We start from the raw sequence: 23,853 nt of genomic DNA, 5'->3' as shown, positions 1-23,853 counted from the left end.
AGAGAAGAGTTGTATTGATAGTTGGATAATATCTTAGCTATTACATATGAAGCCTTTATATAGGCTCAAGTAGGGGTGGGAATCGGTCCGGACCGGTCGGTATCGGACTCTAACTTCATCGAACCGATCGACTCGGACATAAACTGTTGGTGACCACCTATTTACTCGGACGGACTCGGACGGTCACTCTCAAGAATTCTTTGTCCATTGACCGTCCAAGACCGTTTATTTTACCGGTCCAGTCGGACACCGGACGGTCTCGGTCCGGACTTTCCAATAAATTTACTTAATTCAGAACTTTATTTTTATTACCACAAACAAAATTACTTACAAATGAAGATGTTTAGCCAAGAAATCAGAAGTAAATATAAAAAAGAAAAAACACAGTGGATCATCATTTGACAAGATATAATTAAGCCATGCACTAATGTTTGGTCTTCCAGAGGACTATATGACTATAGCCAACGATCATCATATATTCATATGTCTATAAAATTCAACGGTCAACTTCTAAAAATGAGGACAGTTTAGTCGGTCAACCTATTCGGTCACTCGTACCGGTCGGTCAGCGGTCTGTCCTTCGACATAGAATTTTGACCGTGACCGTCCGCCAATTCTTTCGGGCCGGTCGGACACTGACCGTTATGACCATCGGGTGTCCATGGACACTTTTTATCTCGGTCGAACGGATCGGATAGCGGTCTTCCGGATCTTTTTCCCACCCCTAGGCTCAAGGAACCAACACTAATAATAGCCCATCCAATGTGGGACTATCTAACAGATTTATCTTCGCGCAAGAAGATAAACTTATGAAATATCTCAATCTTCATCTTTAAAATCAAATGTCGAAGTCTCCGGTGACAATTCAAATTTCTCCTCCGAGAAACTTGGTGGTGGTCTTGTTGCAACCGTCATTCGTCTCTACTTGGTTCATCCTTCTTCATTAAGTATAATATTGTTTCACGACCTTTAGGGTCTTCTCGTTCGTGATCTTTAGGATCTTTTTATATGTGATCTTTACAGTCCTTTTATTTTATTTTTGCAATATTGTACTACTTTCCCTTCATGCTGTTTTTACTTTAGTGAATCCATGTTGCACTCAAATTAGTCAAAAGACTCAAATATGTAATGTTTTGGATTGAATTCTAATGTACGAATGAAAGTTCTGGTTATAACTCAAAATATTTTTTTTTTCTAATATCTAACTTCCACATTGTAAATTCTTTGAGATAGATGAGACCCAAAGCTTTATAAATAAGAGAAATATAAGTAAGAGTCTAATAATACACGTAGGTTCAAGTGTGCAACCTATGCTAACTTTGTAGTTAAATCATACAATTAAAATTCGAAAGTGAGTTATATGTCGACCGATCGGGCTTTACCTATCGGACGCAGATAGAAGGCTGGTTAGAACGTCTTGTCTGTGTCTGTTTGCCTAAAGTAGGCGGTCCGGACAAGTAGTGCCCGTGTCGAACATCGGGCATTCGTGGACACATCGGACCCGGGCGCTTCGTGGGCAAACTCGGGCGGCATACTTTTTCCCACCCCTAGGTTGGACTATAACAATGAATCGCCGGGCTAAGGGTTTTTAGTCCAAATACCTTAAAAGGATTTAGATCCTATCTTGCAAACAAATAGATTTTTAGTGCTTCAAATGTCTTGTCCATAATAACTTCATTTTTGTAAATTGTTTTCTGTCCTTCTATAAATTTCCTTTAGGTTTATTCTCATTAGTTCTAACTCATCTGGCCCCTCTCTAACATAAAATCGCATTTTCTTTCTCCAATCGAAATCATAGTTCATCTTCTTCATTTATTTTTCTCGAACGGTGTTTATTTTGGGATTCAAGATTCGGTTTTAAGTTGGTTTCTTCCATGGAAGCAACCATGTTCATCTTAAAACTAAAACAACCAAACCATGTTCAACATGATTCGGTTTTCCCATATTTGAAGATGAACATGGATGTTTTGGTTTTGTTCGTCATTGTTTCAATTTTGCTCATTTTCGTTTAATTTTGGTTATGGTTTTTGATTGATCTATTTTCTGTAGCTTCAATTTGCAGCATCGTATATGCTTTTCTTAGCTTTAGGTCTGGTTTTTAATGTTCTATGAAAGTTGTTTTAGAAAAAAAAAATACAAGTTTGATTCATTTTTCTAGTTTTCTATCTTATCAACTATTGTTTTTTCAACAATCATTATTTTTACAAACTAAATTGTATCCTAGCGAGAGCAATATGTGTTTTGCTTGTTCTAAAACATATGTTGCTTTCAGCAAAATGTAATTTCATTTTGTAACAAGTACAATTTGAAATTTAAAAAATTGGCGTCACATTTCTAAAACATATGTTGCTTTCAGCAAAATGTAATTTCACTTTGTAACAAGTACAATTTGAAATTTAAAAAATTGCGTCACATTTCTATCCCTCGTTTGATTTTTACTTTGGAGCAAAATACATTTTGTAACGGCAAACTTATGACCCATCATAAGTTGGTTTTGTAGAGTGAAAAAAAGAGAGTAAAACAGATAGCTGAAAACACAAGTGCTCATTTGTATGGTAGAGTGAACAAAGAAAGTAGAACAAATCATTGGAAAACCACAAAATCAGTTTACTTTGTGCCATTGTTTAAGAAAATTAGAGGAATGGTGGGAGACACTTCCACTTTGGCACAAAGTAAACTGATGACCCATCAGAAAGAGGAAATTAATTCGCCAAATTTCAGGAAAGAAAATGTGTCCCACCATTCCTCCAGCTTTACTCTAATTTTCACATAAAGAACCAAAAATCAGAATGGGAAAAAGGAAATCAAGAAAAGGGTGTGAAATTTAGCTTGGAAAAAACGACGGGGTAATTTGATGTTATTTCTGTTCTCTGTTTCATATATTTGATCATTGAATTCAATATAACTAAACAATGATGCATCAAAAACCAACACCTACAATGATCGTCTTTGATTCTTAAAGTTTTTCTCTAAAGCAATTCCACAAGGGTCCATTGAGATTGTGTTGTTGATCAAAACCACGAGCACTACCAACACAAGTCCGATCTCTTTGATTCTTAAACCTTTTCCATTGGATATTAAAAGAGAAAGAGATGACGAGACAAAATGAAAGAGATGACGAGACAGAGTAAGAGAGTTGATGTGAAAGAATTAAAAGAAAGATAAATTTGGAATAGAAAATCTGATTTTACCTGTTCTGTGACAGTAACACGGCAAAAAAAATGACCAAATGAATATTTTCGATAAATTATGGGGTTTTTGAGAAATACCCCACAAAACAAAAAAGAATGTGAACTGTTGGAGATGCAGGGGATCGAACCCTGTACCTCTCGCATGCAAAGCGAGCGCTCTACCATTTGAGCTACATCCCCAATTATTAGCCAATCTTGTATGGTTGTTATAGTACCTGTTTAAGGTAAGTCAAGTCAAACTTGGCTACTCGAGATGTATGCCCTCACACGGTTTGTTCATCAATAAATTCTGGATAAAATCTGTCTATTATATTTTTTGTTGAAATAAAATCTGTCTATTAGAGCCATCACAATTGACCTAATTCCTAACAAAAGCTTGACCAATAACCACTACTACTATATTTATATTTATATATATAGAATTCCTCTTGTGCTTCAAATCACAAAATCATGGCTTCTCCTACTACTACTTTGATTCAATCTCTTTCACTAATCTTATTACTTTCATTCTGTAATGCTCAACCTAATTCAGATTCCTCATTCAGGCCTCATGCTCTTCTCCTTCCTGTCACCAAAGACTATTCCACCCTTCAATATACAACTCAATTCAATCAAAGAACACCTCAAGTCCCCGTAAAAGTAGTCGTCGATCTAGGTGGTGAATTCCTTTGGGTTGATTGTGATAACAACTACATTTCTTCTTCGTATTCCCCTGCTCGTTGTAAATCAGCTCAATGCTCACTTGCTAGATCAAAATCTTGTAGTACTTGTTTCTCTTCACCTAAACCAAGTTGTAATAACAACACTTGTGGTGTTCTCCCTTATAACCCTTTTATTAAAACTTCAACCTCTGGTGATCTGATATCTGATTTTCTCTCTTTACAATCTACCGACGGGTCTAACCCAGGACCGAACGTCTCTGTTCGACGTTTTTTATTCGGTTGTGGACCTACTTCTCTTTTGGATAAACTCTCTAATGGGTCTAAAGGAATTGCTGGTTTTGGTCGTAGTAAAATTTCTTTACCTTCACAATTCTCATCTGCATTTAGCATTCCTAGAAAATTTGCTATTTGTTTATCATCTTCGAGTAATTCCCCGGGTGTGATAATAATAGGAGACGGGCCTTATTCTATGCAACCCGGGATTGAGTTTTCGAGTTCACTTCAATACATACCTTTGTTACTCAATCCAGTTAGTACTGCTGGATCTTATTTTGCAGGTGACCCATCTGCTGATTACTTCATTGGAGTAAAATCTATTAAGATTGGCGAAAAACAAGTCTCGTTCGACAAGAATTTACTCTCTATTAATCAAACAGATGGATATGGAGGAACTAAGATTAGTACTGTTAATCCTTACACAATTATGGAAAGATCAATATTTAAGGCATTTACTAATCTTTTTATTGAGCAAGCTAAAGCTAGGAATATCACAAGGGTAGCTTCTATTGCTCCATTTGGTGCTTGTTTTAGTAGTAAGAATGTTTTTAGTACTAGACTTGGAGCAAGTGTGCCAACTATAGAACTTGTGTTGCAAAATGAGAAGGTAACTTGGATGATTTTCGGGGCGAATTCGATGGTTTCGGTTAGTGATGATGTTTTGTGTTTGGGATTTGTTGATGGAGGCTTAAATCCAAGAACATCCATCGTAATCGGTGGGTATCAGTTGGAAAATAATTTCATTCAGTTTGATTTGGCTAGATCTAGACTTGGGTTTAGTTCATTATTGTTTGGTAGACAAACTGCTTGTTCCAACTTCAATTTCACCATGAATGCTTGATTTATGAAATTACTAAGGGGCACCTCAGATATGTACTGATTTTCTCTTGTAATTGATTGATCAAGACTTTTGTGGTGTTTTTGAGAAGTTATTTCTCTTTTGTAAGTTTCAAGAGTTTGTGTTTAAGTATTTTAATGTATTTCATTACAAGTTTGATTAATAAAACGACTGTGATTAAGTAGTACTGATGATAGAATAGTAATTCAAATCAGGCGAGATATTACGTCTTAACTCAGAGAGGTCACAAATAGTTCTCATTTAAATATTTTTTACAAGTCAAATTTGGCAAGCCAAAAATGGTAGGGAAACTAAAGTCTTATAAGATGTTAGTTGGATTGCCAAAGATCCCAAGTTAAATTGTATTTGAATTCTTCGTGGTCAATTCAAACAGACGTCATAATTCTCAATTCATACATACGTCATAATTCATAAGAACGGATAAGGTCGAAGTTAGGTTCTAATATAAAGTCTTTGGTCCACCTATTTAGTACAATCTCTCTCTCTCTCTTTTCTAATCAATATATAATTAACATTAACTTTATTAGGAAGTAAAGCAAGATTTGTTGCAATAAGATAATCTAAGCATTACTCTAGTTGATAGAAGATATTCGATAAGACGGTAACTAACAAGTCAAAACCCTATTGTAAAATTAAAGTTGCCACATGTAGTCCTTGAAGAATACAAAGAAGAACTAAACCCTAATCTTGACTTTTCAAGATCAAACAATAGAAAGTTATCTTCCATTTGAAATGAACCAATAACAATTGCTTCCTTTGCTTTTTCTCCACCATCAACAAATGCCAAACAAGCAACATCCTCACTAACTTGTTTCATTGAATTGGTTCCAAATATAGTCCAATTTTTTTCATTTCCTAGAACCAAATCTATTTGTGGAACAGATAATCCAACCCTAGTAGAACCAATATTACTAGTATTCAAGCAAAAATCAAATGGTTTTACTTTCGGAGCGCGAGGAATTCCAATAGTAGCTCTGGCAAAAGCCTTAAGAAATGATCTATAAATGTGACTAGTTAGTGTAGTATAAGGAACTATAGTACTAAGTTTTACTCCACCGTGACCAAGAGCATCAAATTCTAGGAACCTAGCTAGAAAATGACACAACTTTCCGTCAATAGCTATACCTTTTAGATCAATGTAGTAATCCGGGTTGGTTGGGTTTGCTAGTAGTGGGGTATAAGTAAGAATGGTTCTAATATCAAACTTAGGTTCAACTTCAATGGGTTGGGGTAACATGTAAAATGGTCCTTCACCAAAGAAGGCTACTCCACGAACCGAACCGATACTCGGTAGGCAAATCGAAAATTGTCTCTTGATATTCAAATAAGGAGCCATGAATTGTGTAGAAACTGAAATAAGAGACCGAGAAAGACCAGCCATTCCTGACACACCGACCGGAAGAGACTGCATTAGGTTTTGAGGTGCACATGAGACGTATAGATCGTTAAGATCGATATCGTGGAACGGGGTCTGACCATCTGTCCAGGAGAGGGTCAAGTCTTTGTGGGTTAGCTCAGCTAAGGCACATTTTTGGGTGACAGGGTTAACAGGAGTAACAACACAAGTATTTGTACCATTGAAGGAAGGACATAAAGGAGAGAAATAAGATGTAGCATTTGAGCATTCAAGAGTGTTGTATGAGACTTTAGGGTAAATTTTAGGGCAGTGATACCATAGGAATGGACCTCCAAGATCTATGACATATTTCTCAATGGAGTTTAAAGTGAGAAAGTAGAGAGAAGTTGTGGGATCTTTGTTGAGAGGTGCTACAAGGGTTTTGTATGGTTGAGCCAAAATTGTAATATTACTAGTAAAAATGAAAGCTAATGTGAAGATGACGGATAACCTTGGTGTACTACTATTGGCCATTGTTAATGTGAGATGTGATTGAGGTAGATAGTAACTTGGTCTAGTGTTTATATAAGTAGAAATTTTGACTATTTTGTTATTAAACTAATTTATGTGGAAATTAAGAAGTTGACCTCTCAATCTTTTAGTAATTAAGAAAAAACCCATAAATCGAACCCGAATCAAATACAAGGCTGGAATAACACATAATCTAAGGGTCCTACTATGCCAAATCTTCTCGAGATCAACAAATTAAAAGAACTGAAAACAAAATCAGTTAAGATATTTGTGAGATTAGCTGATTGGACCAATTGAAAATGTCTTTAATTGGTGTAAAATAAATTTTTGGTTTAATTTGACCGGATTTAGTGGATGTAGAGCCCCATTCTAACCTCATTGAGACTCAAAAAATGCTTGGCCTTATTCCTTCCAAGATCCAAAGTTCAAAACTTAAAGTTAATTTAGTGTTAGTTTTTATTTTTCAAACATTAACTATTGTTCAATTCCAATGCCCAAAGTCAAAATCATTAATGGACATAAACCCAAGGTTTAGTTTAGGAATTAAATTGGGTTATTTTTCAAATGGCCCCCAACTTTGTGACCAGCTTCCTGCCTAGCACCCTAGATTAGCAAAAATATCCATATGGGCCCCTTTTTGAGTTTCCGTTATAACACCGTTAACCAGTCAACATTTCTCTCTCCTCCATCTCATAACCTCTCTCTGCCACCTCATCTTCTAGCCAACTCATCACCTTCTCCGACGAAGGTCGCCGGCCGATCAATTTCCCGGCCGGCGACCTTTAAACCTAAAAAAAGAAACAATTTTTTCCTCTTCTTCTTCCCCTCTCTCCTGTTTTCTCTCTCTTCTTCTCCCCCTCTCTCTTCCTGTTCTTCTTTCTCTCTCTTCTCACACTCTCTCTCTCTATAAACGGTCGGCGAAAGGGAACCCAATATTAAGTTAAAAAGACAAATTATATTTTTTTAGTTAAAAACTCAAAATTTATATTTCTTTTTGTTAAAAACTTAAATATTTGTATTTAATCGGTTAAAAATCCAATATTTTTTATAAAGTTGTTGCAAAGCGTATGCAAGGTTTCCCGAGGTGTTGAAAACAAAAAAAAGATAGATGGAGAGTTGAAGACTAAAAAAAGCTGATTGTTCTCTTTTTACTAAGACAAAAAATTTATAGGAATTTTTTACCAAATTTTCCATTTTTATTCTACTTTTGTCATCAATTTTTATCGCAATTTTGTGGACACTTTTATCTCAACTTAGCCACACTTTTGGTTTCACTTTTTGCAACGGTTTATACAGGCGCCGCCAATATATTTCTTTAAATTACTTTTTTTTGATGAAATTTCTTTAAATTACTTACAAATATATATATGGCAAAACTGTCGCTTTCAAAGAACAAACTCTAATACTAACTTTTGTCTGTTTGGGTCGCATCAATTTGATTATAGTTCAATATTATTTCTCTCTTCGATTAGAAACCCTAATTTTAGAAACCCATATCCGGAAGGTCTTTTTAAAAGTTCGATTATCAGAAAAGGTACGAAATTTACTACTATGGTATCTCATTCTACTCAAATTTGCCTCTTTTATTAGTTAGTTTAGTATTGAATTACGTTTAAAATCTGTTAATTAGAGCGAGAAATCCGATAAAAAAGTGTTTTTTTTCATCAAAAGGTGTTTTTTTTCTTCTTATCTTCTGTGGGTTTGATCATTACTTCTGTTCTGTTGTTAGATCTTATTCTCATCTCTTGAAAACCCTAAAATTTTCAGCTCTAAAGAAGATAGAAGATTATTTTCTTACTAACAATTCTGTTCTGTTTTAAGTATGAAAACCTGTAAATTGGATTATATTGGGGATAAATCTGTAAATTTTATATAGTTTTCATATGAAGATTTTGAACTCTTTCAATTTCCCTAATTTAGTAGGTGATTTTTGAACAAGATTCACTTTATGTCTTAATAATCAGTGTAGATGGTAGACATATACCCAAATCGCTCATCGTTCCAATCTTTGTCAATACGAAAAGGAAATTTTGATGAATTTAGCGAGTTTCAACGACATGTGCTTTACCATGACGATTAAATATGCTAGTATTGATAAATTATGCATCTCCATAGAACCATAAATACATGTACGAATAGTTTACATAGTCTTAGATGACGACCCTTTGGACGGTTTTAGAAACCACTTTGGGTGGTTTTCGCCGGCCCCTTAGATGTTTCATTACGGCTCTTTAGATGTATTTATGAATTGAATAACCCATACGTTAATTTCTTGCACAAAGTCTCCTTCTTTAACGGTTTTGAATTTGATCTTGATTCCGATTTCGTTTTACTATATATTTATGTTGTTTAGTTAATGAATCCCAAGTTGTGTTCTACTCATCTGTATTCGGGTTTCAAACTTCCACGATCAATGTCAAATTTCCTTGATTATCCATTTCTTAATTTGTTTTCGTATTTCAAGTAAAATAGTCTAATTGTGCATCTAATGCAATTCATTTTTTCTGCCAGACTTATTAAAACTGAAACTAGAAGCATAAAGAATCTCGGGTCACTGAGATCTTATGGATCAGCAAGGACATGGACATCCTCCTGTCACGGGAGTAGTTGGCAATGCTGCTCAAATGCCATATGGATCAAACCCTTACCCGGCTAACCAAATGGTAGGCCCCCCTCAACCTGGTTCGGTCCCTACTTCAGGAGGACCGCTTCAGGTTGCACAACACCAACTTGCTTATCAACACATTCATATGCAGCAGCAACAACAACTACAACAACAGCTTCAGACTTTTTGGGCCGACCAGTTCCAAGAAATTGAGCAAACTACTGATTTCAGGAATCACAGTCTTCCATTAGCAAGGATCAAGAAGATCATGAAGGCAGACGAAGATGTAAGAATGATCTCAGCTGAGGCTCCAGTTATATTTGCTAGAGCATGTGAAATGTTCATTTTGGAATTGACACTTCGGTCATGGAATCATACAGAGGAAAACAAAAGGAGAACCCTCCAAAAAAATGACATTGCAGCTGCAATCACAAGAACTGATATCTTCGATTTCCTGGTTGACATTGTGCCGAGAGATGATTTGAAAGAAGAGATTCTTGCCTCAATACCACGAGGAGGGGCAATGCCCGTTGGAGGCCCGACTGACCCACTTTATTACTACATGCCGCCTCAGCAATCCCCACAGGTTGGTACTCCAGGGGTGATAATGGGTAAACCAGTTGATCAAGCCATGTATTCTCAACAGCCACATGCTTACATGTGGCCCCAGCCTCCACATCAACCACCTTCAGATTCTTGACTCGAATGGATACATGGAATTCAGAACAATGTGAGTGAAAACTGCTTCTATTCCATTTACTATTGACTTTTCTTTTCCTTTACGAAGGTTCTTGTTATAAGGATTCTTGGAGATTTAAGTGTGGCTAAATTGAAAATACGATAAATGTTTTACTTTCGCGAACCTAACCCAATCTAGAGCAGAAAGAATGAATTTACATTACTGAAAGCATAAAACGGTTTGGTGTATGAATGTACTTATTCCTGCCTACCGAAAACGAAGAGCATGTGCCTTGTTGGCTTCTTTTATTCAAGCAAGTGCCTTGTCGATTTGTTCAAAATCTACTTCCAAAACGAGTCCTTTAATGAGCTAGAACTTTGTAGTTAGTTTCTAAAAAAGGTGAGAAATTATAGTTAGTTCGAATTAGTTAATGAAGATGAGTTTCAGAAGCTATGCGGCTGACACTAATCACTTCTCATAATGGGATCCCACACACTCGATAATCAGTCAGTTCTTCCTTTCTGAATTGAGTAGTTTAGTTCGACATTAATAGTTTTGATTTGTTCGTATTCGTAATTTTACTTGGTTACCTCTTCACAGACTAGTTTGCAGCAATATTGGTGGATCATGAGGACTACTTTTGAAACAGTTGAAGGTGTTGTTGGTAGATATTATGTTTTTTGATAAGCAGAGTGAAAATATGTAAGCTCTTGGAAGTAAGTTGATTCTGGTTGTGATACTTCATCACCTCTCACCACAAGCAGTGGGTTGCTTCTCTTTCTCCGCCTTTTCTTTCATTTTCTTTTTGTCCGAGCTTGAATACGTCTCGAGTATTTCTGGTGGCATGTATAGTCATCTTCATAAGTTACGAAATAGACAAATTGACTGCATTTTAACGTGTTCATCCTTTCTTTAAAATGCGGGTTTGAATGCCTAACAAAGGAATTCGACCTTGAAAGTTAAAATTACATGGCGAAGCTATGGATCTCAATCACAATAGAATTTTACACGACTGGTCAGAATTTCGTACGATTCTAATATCGGCAAAATTTCTTTCAGAATTTAAAAATGTAGTACACGAATTTTCTTAGCAATGCGTTTTTTTTTCCTTTAAAATTCGAAGACGCAGGCCAATTTTTAAAAAAATGCAGGTTGAATGTATAAACAATGGAGTTCGGGGTTTAGAAGTTAAAATTTTTCATGAAGAAGTTATGGATCTTGATGGGAAAGTCATATTACATGAACAAGTCTAAATATTTCCTTCGAAATTCAAGGCCTATAGTACACAAATTTAGTTCAAAATACGTTTACGAATGTTTAAATGATGAAATTCTCCATTAAAAGTTAAAAAAGTCATATTACATGAACAAGTCTAAATATTTCCTTCGAAATTCAAGGCCTATAGTACACAAATTTAGTTCAAAATACGTTTACGAATGTTTAAATGATGAAATTCTCCATTAAAAGTTAAAATTCTATCCGGAAGCCATGTATCTTGATCAGAAACTTACTTTACATGAAAGGACCAAATTTCATCTGATTCCAAATTCTCAGAATGTCAAAACAATGATGGACCAAGTCAGACTCATTTACTTGAGATGGGCCAAATTCTTTGTCAACCAAGTCAGCCCTAACCCGTGGCTCAATGGGCCAACCCATTCAACTGCCTCTTGAGCACGAGTATCACCAGGGGATCAGTCTGGACGGACTACTTGCGGACACTTCCCCTATCGAAATTGTCCAGTTCGGACACCTTAGCCTCCTGAGTCCTGCCTATGATAAATGCCGGGCAGACTCCAACAGACATTCTCAAAATTGGGCGTCTATTACCCGACAAAAGAAATGGGTATTTCGATTTTAGACATCAGACAACACATGACCAAAACCCAATCAAGGGTGTCCATAACTAAGCAAAAACTCCTTTATCCGGCCCATGCTCAAGGTAAAGACGAGAGAAATGGTTGAGGAGGTTTCGCGGAAAATATAAGCCCCCAAACCTCCACCAAAATTAAACACTCTCGGATAGTCATACGTTTGTATTGTCAGGTGGACAATAACACAGTCGGCTTAGGTCGGACAAAGCTTTGTGTTCATGTACGTCCACTAATTTTAGTTGGTCGATCGGATAGTGTCGGTCTCGAGCAGGCCTCCACAGACTCAACCTACCTCGTTCGAACTTGTGGGCTTTTTTCCCCACCCCTAAGGCCCTAAATCTAATCACCACTGATTAGAGAAGTGCTCATGTGGAAATGATTATTGATTTTCCACTCTCACCCCTCAGCCAGGGCCCACCACACGATCCCACTAACTTTATACATACCTAACGGCCCAGTGGCCCACTCCTCTCTCTCATCTTACCGTCAGCTAATGTCAACATCCGCTCTAATTTTGTACCGTCGATTATCCTCGGTGGACTGGTAATAACTATCGATAACTGTCTATCTAAGATCTCCACCGTTAGAATTCATCGTAGTCTGTGAGATTTCTGTATCGAAAGATAGATCGGTGGGCCGGACATCCAAGTTGAACCACGTCAACAATTCTGCCGTGTCGTGTCCGCCATTAACGTATTCTAATTTCTAACCCCCTCACACGTTAGAAACCCTCCCAAAAAAAGAAAGAAAAAAACAGAGTAGGAAACAAAATCCATTTTTGGAATTTTAGAGAGAGAAATCTTGAGTAACACATCCATGAATTTTAATGCTTTTTCATTTTCTTTTCTTGCTTCAATTACACTCATTTGAGTATCTTTGTGGTACTAATCATTCCATTTCAAAAATCTCTTATTTTATGAATGAATTCTGTCTTGCTTGCTTCACACTTCCATTCCTCTTTCTCTCTCTCTCTAACCTGTAATACCCATATCTAGTTTTCAGTATTTTCTCTCTCTATATGACTAAAACTTCATTCTATTGAAAACCCAGAACCAAAAATGGCAAATTTTGATGTTCTAAAGAAAAGATTGAAACCAATTGAAACTCTTGGGTTTTACTCTGTTTCAGTCTTTTGTCTTCTCTGCTTCTTCTTTTACTTTGATTATAGAGTTTTGAATAATGGGCATCAATTCATTGGTCAATTACAGAAGTTTAAATGGTTAGGATTTGATTATGGTGGCACAGAATTAGATGGAGATGTTAATGGAAATCGAAATAGAAGAGTGGAATTTCTTGATGATATTAATGGAACTTGTGATTTATTTAGAGGGGAATGGATTTGGGATGATAATTATCCATTATATGAGTCTAAAAATTGTAAGTTCTTAGATCAAGGATTTAGATGCTCTGAAAATGGAAGACCTGATCAGTACTACACTAAGTGGAGATGGCAACCTAAAAATTGCAACTTGCCAAGGTTCTTCATTTTTCACTATTCCTTTATGAGATTTTGATTTCGAAAACTTTGAGCATAAGTTATTAGTGGGTATTTACTAATCCATTGATTTCTATGTTATTTGTTTGAATTGTAAGTGAAATCCCCTGTTTTCCAAACATTTATGGATTTTGAAATTTATGGATTTTGAATTCCATTGGATTTCCAATTCCCAAACAGAACCTTATAAATGAAGCTTTTTTGTTTGGAATTTTGGTTTCTTAGAAGTTGGGTTTTGGATTTATCTTTTTATGGTTGTTTGCTTTTTTGGGTTTGTTATAGGAAACAAACTTTTCGATAAGGAAAAGCATAAACTTCCATAGTCTTTATTCTTCTTTATGTTTTTTCTTTTAATAGATTTGATGCAAAGATAATGTTGGAAAAACTACGAAACAAACGAGTAGTTTTTGTTGGGGATTCGATTGGAAGAAACCAATGGGAATCATTACTATGTATGCTTTCATCGGTAATTGTCGATAAGGATTCTATCTACGAAGTAAATGGAAACCCGATCACGAAGCATAAAGGTTTCTTGGTTTTTATGTTCAAGGAATATAATTGTAGTATTGAGTACTATAGAGCTCCATTTCTAGTGTTGCAGAGTCGAGCTCCGAGTGGAGTTTCAAAAAAAGTGAAGACAACCCTCAAATTGGATCAAATGGATTGGAGTTGTGTGAAATGGAGAGATGCAGATGTTTTGATCTTCAATACTGGTCATTGGTGGAACTATGAGAAGACTCTTAGAGGGTAATTACAACTAGTTATTGTTTAAAATTTTATGCATTCTAACCTTTAACAAATCGTCTGAATTTTATGTTTTTTATTTGTTCGAATCGATAGGGGTTGTTATTTTCAAGAAGGGAATGATGTGAAAATGGAGATGAGTGTCGAAAACGCGTATAGAAGAGCAATCAAAACCCTCATTGATTGGGTAGGAAAGGAAGTGAATACAAAGAAAACCCAAATCTTCTTTCGAACATATGCTCCTGTTCATTTTAGGTTTGTCTGTTATCTCGAAACTTTTTTCAGCTGAGGTGATGCTTCTTATTTTCATTGTTTGAAATCTGACTCGTCTGAATTTTAATTGTCTGACTCAAATGAACCCAAAGTAAGCCATTTAAACGAGTCAGCTATCATGGGTCAGGAAAAAAAAGTGAACTCTGACTGGAGTCAATTCAGGCCTAAAGTCAGATTTCATGTCTGACTTGGAAGAAGCACTATTGTAGTCTTTTAGTTTTATTATTTGGTTCAAGTAGTCCTTCGATTTTGTTCTAATATAAGCTGAGTTATCCGGCCAGGGGTGGGAATTGGAGAACTGGAGGAAGTTGTCACATGGAGACGCTACCGGAATTAGGTTCCTCACTAGCACCGCAACGAACATGGACTCCACTTAACCTATTCAACGACGTATTGTCCGAGCAAACGAATAACTCAAATCTGCTGAAAATGAATGTTTTGAATGTGACTGAGATGACATCAAACAGGAAAGATGGTCACTTATCATTGTACTATCTTGGGCCTAATGGCCCAGCTCCTCTTCACAAGCAGGATTGTAGCCACTGGTGTCTGCCTGGAGTACCCGATACCTGGAACGAACTCTTATATGCACTCTTCCTTAGACGAGAGTCAGAGAACTCAACAAGGCTCTCCCAAAAAGACATTATACAAGGTTCTTGATCGAGGGTTCAAAACTATCGTATTTTTTGTGGGGGTCGCGAGAGATTTTTGTCATTGTTGAAGGCGAATGAGTGGATTTTTGGTGCAATACTTCAAAAATTCGACATTCGTCTATGATATAAGAAGCCTAGTTTTAAAGGTAGCTGCATAGATCCATGTGAAGTTTAATTCATGTATAGATATCGATAAGAAAACTCTCATTCAGTTGTTTTACATACAGAAAAGTGTACAGAGAAAGACTTTTGAATTGCTTGTTTTCGATCCTTCTGAAATAAATTCTAAATGTCACACTTCGAGCCTCTCTACTTAGGCAGTTATCGATATTGTGTCCGCTTTACACCAACCGAGCCCTAGATCAACAGGTATGGAGTTTTGTTCGTAAGAAGGGCTCCAGAATCCCATCCATAGGCCATGCTCGGGCCCGAGACACTCTCCCAAACGATGTGGGACTATCACAATAAGCTTCCATCCATGAGGGAAGTTTTACTGGTTAAAAATTTTGGACACTTGATTATTCTAGTTATGAATATTAAGGCTATAACTAATTAACTACTATTTCAAAGTTTCAGTTGCTACAAGAACAATAAGCATAATACTAATAGTATTACAATACAAGATATTGGCTTTATTTTTCTAGTTACTATCGAAAGCCAAACTATCTCTCTTGATTTATGTGCACAAAATAGAACTCTGAGTGAACGAGCGAACGAGTTATTGTGGAAGAAAACCTGCAACGTCCCCTAGCTCTTCGACTTCTTTTGCTAACATTTCAACTTTGTCCACCATCTCCACTAATAGAAAAACAAAGCTTGCCATTGCAAGTCCATCACCATTTTCGACTGTCCCTAACTTGAAACTCGCTGACTTCAACTTCGCGATTAGTAGTTCACCCTGTCGACACTTCTTCATCTGCATTATGCTTTCTCCTAGCTCTCTCAGAGAGCAAGCTAACACTGTAGCTATTGTTTGACATGGTTCTTTAATAGATAGTCTCAAAGTGACCGAAGATGGCTGTTAAGAAGAAGTATTTTTAAGTACTTGAGTTGGAGAATTTGGAGTTAAATTTCGACTATTTGATAATAAAGATACGGATTCATACCTGTCGAGCAGATCGAACACATCCTTTTAGAGTGGCCAAGGATGCAGCTAAGTCCCTAAGCAACTCTCCTATCTTAAGGTATTTTTCCCAAGGATGATAGAATCCAAATTTTCCATGCCATGGTTCCCAACTAGCAAAGTTTCCCTGAATAATTAATCCATAAAAACCATTGTTTTAAGATGTTTCAATTTTCATTTTAAGTAATGATTTTTATAAAACTCTTAAGCAAATGAAGCTAAATTTTTTGGGTGGATTTTGAGTACCATAATCTCATCTTTGGCCTTGGAGTTCAGGACTGATACATAACCGTCCGGACTAGTTTTGACTTGATTACCCATTTCATCGATCGGTTTAAAGTACTCCTCCAAGCATCCTGTAATATAATGGTTAAATAACTTTTTAGTAGGAGTTTTGCTAGATGTTCTATTATCATATATGTCGAAATAGAAATAACTTTCACCTTCAATTGAACAAGCAAGATTATCGAATTTTGAAGCTATAGAGGAATGAAGTTCGTCACTAGACCAGACGGGGAAAACAAGCAAACTTGTGAGAACACAAACCATGAAACCAACTATGATACTGATGAGACGCTCTCGGGCTAACTTCATCACATCTTCACCCTGGAGACCAGAGACTGCAACTAGATTGAATGTGAGGATGAAGATCATAGCTCCATAGTCATATTTTTTCTTGATGTTTGGTATCAACCGTGAATACGTTCCAATAGCCCCTAATGTACAAATTATATCAAAAACATGATATGTCACATAAAATAATAGATCAATGACACCGAAAAGATATAGAATATACACTCTACACATACCAAAGATGAATACTGTCGTGCCGATGACAATGGCACCAATTACATAATCAAGTTGTTGAGCTAAAATTGCTGCCAAACTCCCCAATCCACCCCCTAATATCGTACCCATACCGCGATTTAAGCCCTTTCCAAGTGTAGCACCTAATACAGATTGTACTTGTTGAGCTTATTATATACTAATAAAAAAAATAAGTAGTTAATTAACTTATTGCGATCCGTAAAAAAACTGAATACAGATCTACTAACTAACCTGCAGAGAACTCGAAAAGCACCACGACAGTCATGATAGCCCACATAGCATTTTCTCCTACTTGTTCGTAAAGTGGATCGATAAGATATAAAAGAGAAACCAAGACAAGAGCAACTCCAACCTTGAAACTATGAATAAGTTTTTTATGATCATATTGAAGTTTGTTCTTCAAATAATGAAGAATCAATGATGAAGTAATAGAAGTTTGGGTTATAGTCTTCTTTTCGTTTGTCATTTTTATCTCCTTGTCATCTTTGTTGTTAAACTTCTTGTTCTTCTTCATAGAAGTTTCATCATCTTCATTTGAAACTGTGATTACAATTGATGAACTCAAAGATGCCATTTTTCCAAGAATGTTTGTTTGTTTGTTTTGAGTTGTGGAGCTAAGATTGGAAGTGATTGAGTATATATAGATATATGAGATGCATGAGTTATAAGTGGGTTGGTGGTTGGTTGTGTAATTTCCAAGTAGGTTTCTATTGTCACTTTTAACATCCACTATTCCTAAAGTTTCAAATAGAGAACATACAACCATGAAATAGTAAAATATTACAAGTTACTTTATCTTACAATAATAGCAAATATGTAGTTTCTTTTTTTCCCATTTAGTGACCTTAGCATATATGCACATGTAATATGGTTACTACCAAACTATTTATCGATTTTGTAGTGTTTGACAAACTATGCCTTTAACCGCAATTTTAGCTACATTTGGTTCCTAATTAATGAATTTCAAGCGAGAAGCCAACAACCCTTGGTTGGAGTGGTAAGAGGTATAATCTTCCACCTTAGAAGTTAAGGGTTCGAGGCTAAACAATAAAAAAAAACGAGATTTTAGAAAACAAACTAAGAAATATTTTGAAAAATATTGTCGGAAAAAATAAATAATAATATACAAGAGATTCCGTTATGGCAAACAAATTGAAATGACATCACCTACCAACAAAGTGGGCATATGAGTCGGACCACCTAAGTGTGTCCTCTGTCACAAAGAGTTCCAAAATTTGAGTAAACACTTTGAAGAATATCTCCACCTTTTCTCAATTTGTACTTGATCCTTTTGTTATCTTAAAGTTCTCTCATATGATAGTGACTCATTGGAGATGCACCAACTAAGTTAATTTGTATTATAATGTTTGCAATTGTGACTCGGACAAAATAAAGTTAAATTTAGGTAATTATAGTTTGTTTTAGTCATTCGACACAACAATATTTTGTAATTCAAGTCTCATTTCCTCAACGTTTCCGCTGGAACGGAATAATGGGATTTCTTGGTGGGGGCAAGAACAAATCCTTTATTCTCAGATGTCCTTGAGTTCATAAAATAAAAGCGAAGAACAAGTGAACGAAGAGTAAAAAACTCACATTTTTTTTGCTGAAACAGAATCCTAATATTTCTTGCTGAGAAACTTGAGAGACATGTATTTTATATCACACGTACAAAACTGTGTTATATATCACGTAAAAAAAAAACTAAAGTGAACTTCACCTCGATTGTCCACATTAAATTACACATCCTTATGTACTATCAGAACTTAAATAAATTGAAAAAGAAAAAGAGCAACATGGGATAATAGAAACTTATGTTATAATGTGGGAGGAAGGTGAAGTTATTCAAAAAGAGTTTGATCATCACATGATTCAAATTCCATCAATCAATTATTTAGACACGAATTGGACACGGGATGGATGGATGGCTAACAAATCAATTAAGTATTTGAATTCAATAATGTATATTGCTTTACAGATGCTAGCCATTTCCTTTGAACCAAATCAAACTTTCCACGATTCTCTCAATCTCTTTACCTCGTTTGTCTTCCCATTAAATATTGAAAAAAAAAATTTACTTTAGAGGTTATTTGCTTTTTATGCTAATGAAGATTAAGGTAATTGATCGTGGAGAGATGTTAATGTTCGTTGTCTGATCCAACTCAAAATCATTTGACAATGAGTGGAGAGAACCTAGACATTATATTTTTGGTTGTTAGTCTTCTCACACGCCCCCTCGCGTGTGGCGTTCTTTGAACTTAACACGTGTTCTTTTTGTTGGGTGGTCTTGGGCCTCTCTCACCCCAAAAGCTAGCTCAAGAGGTAAAGCTTCTCCCAGACTTATTAAGATCACGTGTGATCTTAACTCTGACACCATGTTAATTTTGAGGTGAACCAACTCATAATCAATTGACAATGAGCGAAGAGGACTTACACATTATATTCTTAGTGGCTAGTCTCCCATTTGACTATTCTCACAATGTTTTGATGCCCTTGGTGGAGACTTTGATGCCCTTGGTGGAGACCATCATCATTATCTCTCAATGCCAAAATAGAAAACTCCATAAGAGTGTTTTTGTGGTTGCTTGTGTTATGTACAGTGCTAACTGTCGAATCACTTCACAAATAGACGAAGAAAGACGTGACTTTTGATTATTCTTTTGAAATGTTTTATTTTGCCCGAGCTCTAGACTAATAAAATCCCGCTTAGGTGGGAAAACATGAGAGCAACTCCAATGCAACACTCAAACTCTAAATCTTAGAGTGTCACGTAAGATTTTTTTTGAGTTTTTCTCTAAAATCCATCTCCAATGCAAAACTCGACATGAATCTCTAAAGTGATGTGACAAGATTCATTTTAGAGATCCTTAAGAGGACACTCTAAGAGCATCTCCAATGCAACACTCAATCTTAGAAACTTTGAGTGCCACCTAGGATTTTTAGAGTTTTTTCTTAAAACTCCTCTCCAATGCAACACTCTATTTGGATCTCTAAGATGACGTGTCGAGGGTGGCATAGAGATATCTCAAGAGGACACTCTATTTCTAGAGTGTCATCTTGAGATATCTCTAATTGTCCAACTCATCAATATTTGATTTTCAACCAATAGAAATCGGGTCTTGCATATTTTCTAAAATAACTAATTACTCCATTTATTAACAAAAATAACTACGCCACATAAGTAAATAAGATAAGTTTAGAGTTTTGCATTGGAGACAAAAAAAAATTGAAGATATCTATTAAGGCCACCTAGGAGTGAGAATCTCAATTCGAACTTGACACATAGGATGAATAGAGATTTTTATGAGTTTTGCATTGGAGATGCTTAAGTTTAGAGTGTCGTCTTGAGTTTCTCTAAGTTCCACATAAGCAAATCAATTAGTTTTAAACTAAAATATAGGTTTTTAGAGTTTCTCTTGAGTGTTGCATTGGAGATGGTTTTGAATAGAGTGTCTCTAAATGACCAAATAGGAAAGAGACCATTTAGAGATCTATTTTTCACACTTGACACATAGGATTTTTAGCGTTTTTCTTGAGTCTTGCATTGGAGATGTTCTGACATGAGTTCATTTCTCTCTAAATTTGTCTCTAGATCTGATCAGTCTATCTAAACAAATCTCGATTTTGCCGAAATCTCGAGACTCTGTATTTTCTCGATTTTGACATGGTTTTGAAATAGAGCTTATTATATGATTTAATAAGTTCTATAAATACCATCACAAAGTCTTAGTATACGTTTTCTGGAAGCTGATAACTTTTATGGGTTTGAGTACAAAACGAAATTAAAAGTGGATTGAACAAGCACTACGGCAAAATACGAGGACCAAAAACAAGATTAACTTGTACAAAGTAGAATAGAGTGCGCCAAAGAGTGAGCTTCAGCATCTGCGACATAATACGTTTTTCTAGAAAGTAGGGTTGCAACTTCCTTAGTGTCCAAGTAGGGTTGCAACTTCCTTAGTGTCCATGGTGCTTTCTATAAGAGCCTTGCAATCGCCCTCTAAAATGGGTCTGGTCCGAGTTCGTAGTAATTTATTTTAGAAATTTATTCCAAATCTCATTATGGTGCAAATAAACTTTATGGATTCTTTTAGAATCCATGTGTTGTGGTCACATACTCACATAGAATTAGTTATAGTGGGTCATCTTTCTTTATGCTAAATATTTTAAATATATACATGATCCGTAGCACGGAACCGAATATTGGGATGGAAAAAAATCTTACATAATAAAGAAAGAGAGGTCCTAACATAACATCTTAAAAGAGTTCCACTAACTACTTTTCAATTCTTTATTTTCTTTCTTTCTCCCACTTTTCTTCTTCCTCAGTCCTCTTGATATTGGGTATTAGTGGAGTGGAGAAAATGTGATGTTGGACCTTAATGTGATATTATTAGGTTACCAAAGTCCTCTAAGAACTCTTCCACTATCAGCCACAGACCACACTAATGAAGGTATTAAGCAACACTTAAATGGATCTCTCATAATTCTATAGACAAACACAAACTAGAAAATAGAAACGCACTATAAAAACTAATATTTTAGGTCCCACCGAGACTTGAACTCGGGTTACTGGATTCAGAGTCCAATGTCCTGACCACTAGACCATGGGACCTAACTTGTTCATTTTTTTTCATTTTTAAACTATTATAAACATATTAGAAATTATTATCAACTAATATTAATATTACTCATTAACATCATACTTTAACAACATGAACACTAACAAAGTTACATAAACACACATAACATAAAAGAGACATAGAACTTTGAACAACGAAAACATCTAAACAAACACCTTTCATCACTAAACCTTCTTACTACTTTCCCCATACACATAATTTACTTCTTCCTCCTCCTCATCAGCCATTAATCACTGCACCACCTGCATATTAATTCCCCAAATAAAATTAAAAAAATCAAATCAGTTGCCAGATCACCCTTATCATCCTATGTGGGACTATTAATTCAATAAATTGTAAATAACTCAAACTCACCATTAGGATGAAGAACTTGTCCAGATATATAAGAAGAATCCGCATTAGAAGCAAGAAACACATAACATGGTGCAATCTCATGTGGTTGAGCTGCCCTCCCCATTGGCACTTCCGACCCAAACCCTTTCACATCCATAGAAGCCGGTATCAACGGAGTCCATACCGGACCCGGTGCTACCCCATTAACCCTAATACCTTTACTTACCAATTGAAGTGACAACCCTCTAGTAAAAGCCACTATTGCTCCTTTAGTTGATGTATAATCAAGCAAACTTGGGTTCCCTTTATAAGCATTAATAGAAGTAGTATTTATTATAGCACTTCCTTCTTTCATGTACTTCAATGCATGTCGTGTCATGAAAAAGTGTGAGAAAATGTTTGTCCTAAATACCCTTTCGAGACGTTCTTCTGTTATTTCTTCTATTGATGAAGTTTCATATTGTTCAGCTGCATTGTTTATAAGAATATCGATTTTTCCGTAGGCGTTTACGACTTCGTCTACTACCCGTTTGCAGTTTTCGTCGTAACCTAAGTCAGCAGCAATGGCTATTGGGTCTTTTGCATCTTGGGTTTTGGCTTGTTTTATCATTTGGAGAGTATCGTCGGCATCTTTGTCTTCTTGACCTTTAACATAAGTAAAGGCGACGGTTGCACCTTCAAGTGAGTAACAGTAACAAACTGCTCTTCCTATTCCTGAATCTCCTCCTGTTACCAATGCCACCTTTCCCTGTTCACAATTTCCACCACAAAAGAAGTAGTTTTAGCGACGTTTTTGTCAAACCGTTGATTTTCAATTAACCGTCACTAATATGAAAGTAAAGAGACGACATTATTTAAAACCGTGGTCTTTAAGATTGATTAATTAAAGGTAAATGAGGTGATTAAGAAGAAACGTACACGTAGCTTGTTAGAAGGGCAATAATCAGGGTGAGAAGCTTGAGGGGTAGGGTTCATGATATGTTCTTTCCCTGGTTGAGTCTTCTGACTCTGTGGTGGGAATTGTTGATCTCCTCCTGACGCCATTGTTAATTAAGAAAGCTTTGATTGATTTGCTAATTAAACTTTTTGTTAATTAAGTAGGATTGAGTGATGAATATGAAGAAGGAATTGAGTGATGGAGATTTATATAGTGAGAATGAGAAAGTGACATGGCAGCCACGTTTCAGTTAAATGAGGGATAGGTGTCAATTGAATTGAATGCATGAATCAGACGTGGCGTTGGATTGACAGAAAATGTATCTTTAAGATTTATACGAGAATTGATTTTAAGACATTAGATGTCCAGCTGTACAAGTTCAGGTGTCTATATTTGGGAAGAAGGTGACTAGGTTCAGTTCCAAACCTTAAAACTCGCTCTCATGGACGCGAGTCTTCCGAGTTTTAGTATTTTATACCTAGGTACCTTTGTTATGATATAAGGGCCATCATGCCTTTCTAGGGTTTTAGGGTCCATTACTCTCTTCAAATTTCTAAAAAAAAATGGTCTTCTATTCTAACAATTATCGATATTTTGTCTTCTGTCTAGATATACTTTTATACCTAGATACTAATGTACGAGTACAAAATTTTATGCTCGTGCACGGCCCCTTCAAAGGACTTCGCCGCTTATTAAGCCGGAACACGTAGTTACAGTTAAGCTTCAGACATTATCTCAAGTGATGTCAAATTATGTCATACTTAAAAGAGGCCTGAAAGACCTTAGTACATTCGAATATTTTACCATTTGT

The 23,853-nt window shown here is 35.9% G+C and overlaps 5 protein-coding genes, 2 non-coding genes and 1 pseudogene across 12 annotated transcripts; 3 read left to right on the top strand and 5 right to left on the bottom strand.

The window, feature by feature from the left end:
* Positions 1-3,298: 3,298 nt before the first annotated feature.
* On the bottom strand, positions 3,299-3,371 carry TRNAA-UGC (transfer RNA alanine (anticodon UGC)). Its single transcript has one exon. It is a non-coding gene; the product is annotated as a tRNA-Ala (tRNA).
* Positions 3,372-3,508: 137 nt separating this feature from the next.
* On the top strand, positions 3,509-5,154 carry LOC147551211 (putative aspartic proteinase GIP2). The gene has a single exon (XM_086671703.1). It carries the CDS (start codon positions 3,642-3,644, stop codon positions 4,968-4,970), a length of 1,329 nt encoding a protein of 442 aa, XP_086527829.1. The 5' UTR covers positions 3,509-3,641; the 3' UTR covers positions 4,971-5,154.
* A 339-nt stretch (positions 5,155-5,493) lies between these two features.
* On the bottom strand, positions 5,494-6,872 carry LOC147551210 (putative aspartic proteinase GIP2). The gene has a single exon (XM_086671010.1). The coding sequence runs from the start codon at positions 6,856-6,858 to the stop codon at positions 5,602-5,604; it is 1,257 nt and encodes a 418-aa protein (XP_086527136.1). The 5' UTR covers positions 6,859-6,872; the 3' UTR covers positions 5,494-5,601.
* A 1,334-nt stretch (positions 6,873-8,206) lies between these two features.
* LOC147551209 (nuclear transcription factor Y subunit C-3 pseudogene) lies at positions 8,207-11,057 on the top strand (annotated as a pseudogene). Of its 5 annotated transcripts, none has more exons than XR_015238499.1 (4): positions 8,207-8,389; positions 9,367-10,190; positions 10,740-10,814; positions 10,861-11,057. The product of XR_015238499.1 is annotated as a nuclear transcription factor Y subunit C-3 pseudogene, transcript variant X4 (transcript). The 5 variants fall into 5 exon arrangements; XR_015238500.1 differs by lacking the exon at positions 8,207-8,389 and adding an exon at positions 8,544-8,675; XR_015238496.1 differs by having other exon boundaries at positions 8,234-8,389; positions 10,740-11,057.
* A 1,717-nt stretch (positions 11,058-12,774) lies between these two features.
* On the top strand, positions 12,775-15,475 carry LOC147551208 (protein trichome birefringence-like 10). The gene is made up of 4 exons (XM_086671866.1): positions 12,775-13,490; positions 13,866-14,255; positions 14,349-14,507; positions 14,807-15,475. Exons 1-4 carry the CDS (start codon positions 13,072-13,074, stop codon positions 15,183-15,185), a joined length of 1,347 nt encoding a protein of 448 aa, XP_086527992.1. The 5' UTR covers positions 12,775-13,071; the 3' UTR covers positions 15,186-15,475.
* Positions 15,476-15,694: 219 nt separating this feature from the next.
* Positions 15,695-17,734, bottom strand: LOC147551207 (aluminum-activated malate transporter 2-like). Its single transcript, XM_086671867.1, has 6 exons — positions 17,361-17,734; positions 17,111-17,251; positions 16,745-17,017; positions 16,548-16,657; positions 16,285-16,428; positions 15,695-16,196 (listed from the first exon to the last, which is right to left on the bottom strand). The coding sequence occupies exons 1-6, from the start codon at positions 17,701-17,703 to the stop codon at positions 15,897-15,899; spliced, it is 1,311 nt and encodes a 436-aa protein (XP_086527993.1). The 5' UTR covers positions 17,704-17,734; the 3' UTR covers positions 15,695-15,896.
* A 3,938-nt stretch (positions 17,735-21,672) lies between these two features.
* On the bottom strand, positions 21,673-21,744 carry TRNAQ-CUG (transfer RNA glutamine (anticodon CUG)). The gene has a single exon. It is a non-coding gene; the product is annotated as a tRNA-Gln (tRNA).
* Positions 21,745-21,924: 180 nt separating this feature from the next.
* LOC147551205 (glucose and ribitol dehydrogenase-like) lies at positions 21,925-23,193 on the bottom strand. The gene is made up of 3 exons (XM_086672030.1): positions 23,024-23,193; positions 22,127-22,853; positions 21,925-22,014 (listed from the first exon to the last, which is right to left on the bottom strand). Exons 1-3 carry the CDS (start codon positions 23,147-23,149, stop codon positions 21,992-21,994), a joined length of 876 nt encoding a protein of 291 aa, XP_086528156.1. The 5' UTR covers positions 23,150-23,193; the 3' UTR covers positions 21,925-21,991.
* Between the last annotated feature and the right edge of the window lie 660 nt (positions 23,194-23,853).

The sequence above is a fragment of the Eschscholzia californica genome, unplaced genomic scaffold, assembly GCF_041429995.1.
Source record: "Eschscholzia californica isolate CP2 unplaced genomic scaffold, dmEscCali1.0.p SCAF_3, whole genome shotgun sequence".
Classification (NCBI taxonomy): Eukaryota; Viridiplantae; Streptophyta; class Magnoliopsida; order Ranunculales; family Papaveraceae; genus Eschscholzia; species Eschscholzia californica.
The sequence above is the reverse complement of the archived record's forward strand: the minus strand, read 5'-3'. Positions and strand labels throughout refer to the sequence as shown.

Bases quoted from the DNA above. Each gene is read 5' to 3' on its own strand.
- LOC147551211 (XM_086671703.1), top strand. From the start codon at position 3,642: ATGGCTTCTCCTACTACTACTTTGATTCAATCTCTTTCACTAATCTTA.
- LOC147551210 (XM_086671010.1), bottom strand. From the start codon at position 6,858: ATGGCCAATAGTAGTACACCAAGGTTATCCGTCATCTTCACATTAGCT.
- LOC147551208 (XM_086671866.1), top strand. From the start codon at position 13,072: ATGGCAAATTTTGATGTTCTAAAGAAAAGATTGAAACCAATTGAAACT. The intron at 13,491-13,865 runs GTTCTTCATTTT...TTCTTTTAATAG, and splicing joins AAAAATTGCAACTTGCCAAG to ATTTGATGCAAAGATAATGT. The intron at 14,508-14,806 runs GTTTGTCTGTTA...TTATCCGGCCAG, and splicing joins TATGCTCCTGTTCATTTTAG to GGGTGGGAATTGGAGAACTG.
- LOC147551207 (XM_086671867.1), bottom strand. From the start codon at position 17,703: ATGGCATCTTTGAGTTCATCAATTGTAATCACAGTTTCAAATGAAGAT. The intron at 17,252-17,360 runs GTTAGTTAGTAG...AATCTGTATTAG, and splicing joins GCTTTTCGAGTTCTCTGCAG to GTGCTACACTTGGAAAGGGC. The intron at 16,429-16,547 runs GTACTCAAAATC...TTAATTATTCAG, and splicing joins AGGCCAAAGATGAGATTATG to GGAAACTTTGCTAGTTGGGA.
- LOC147551205 (XM_086672030.1), bottom strand. From the start codon at position 23,149: ATGGCGTCAGGAGGAGATCAACAATTCCCACCACAGAGTCAGAAGACT. The intron at 22,854-23,023 runs GTACGTTTCTTC...AATTGTGAACAG, and splicing joins GCCCTTCTAACAAGCTACGT to GGAAAGGTGGCATTGGTAAC. The intron at 22,015-22,126 runs GTGAGTTTGAGT...ATTAATATGCAG, and splicing joins ACAAGTTCTTCATCCTAATG to GTGGTGCAGTGATTAATGGC.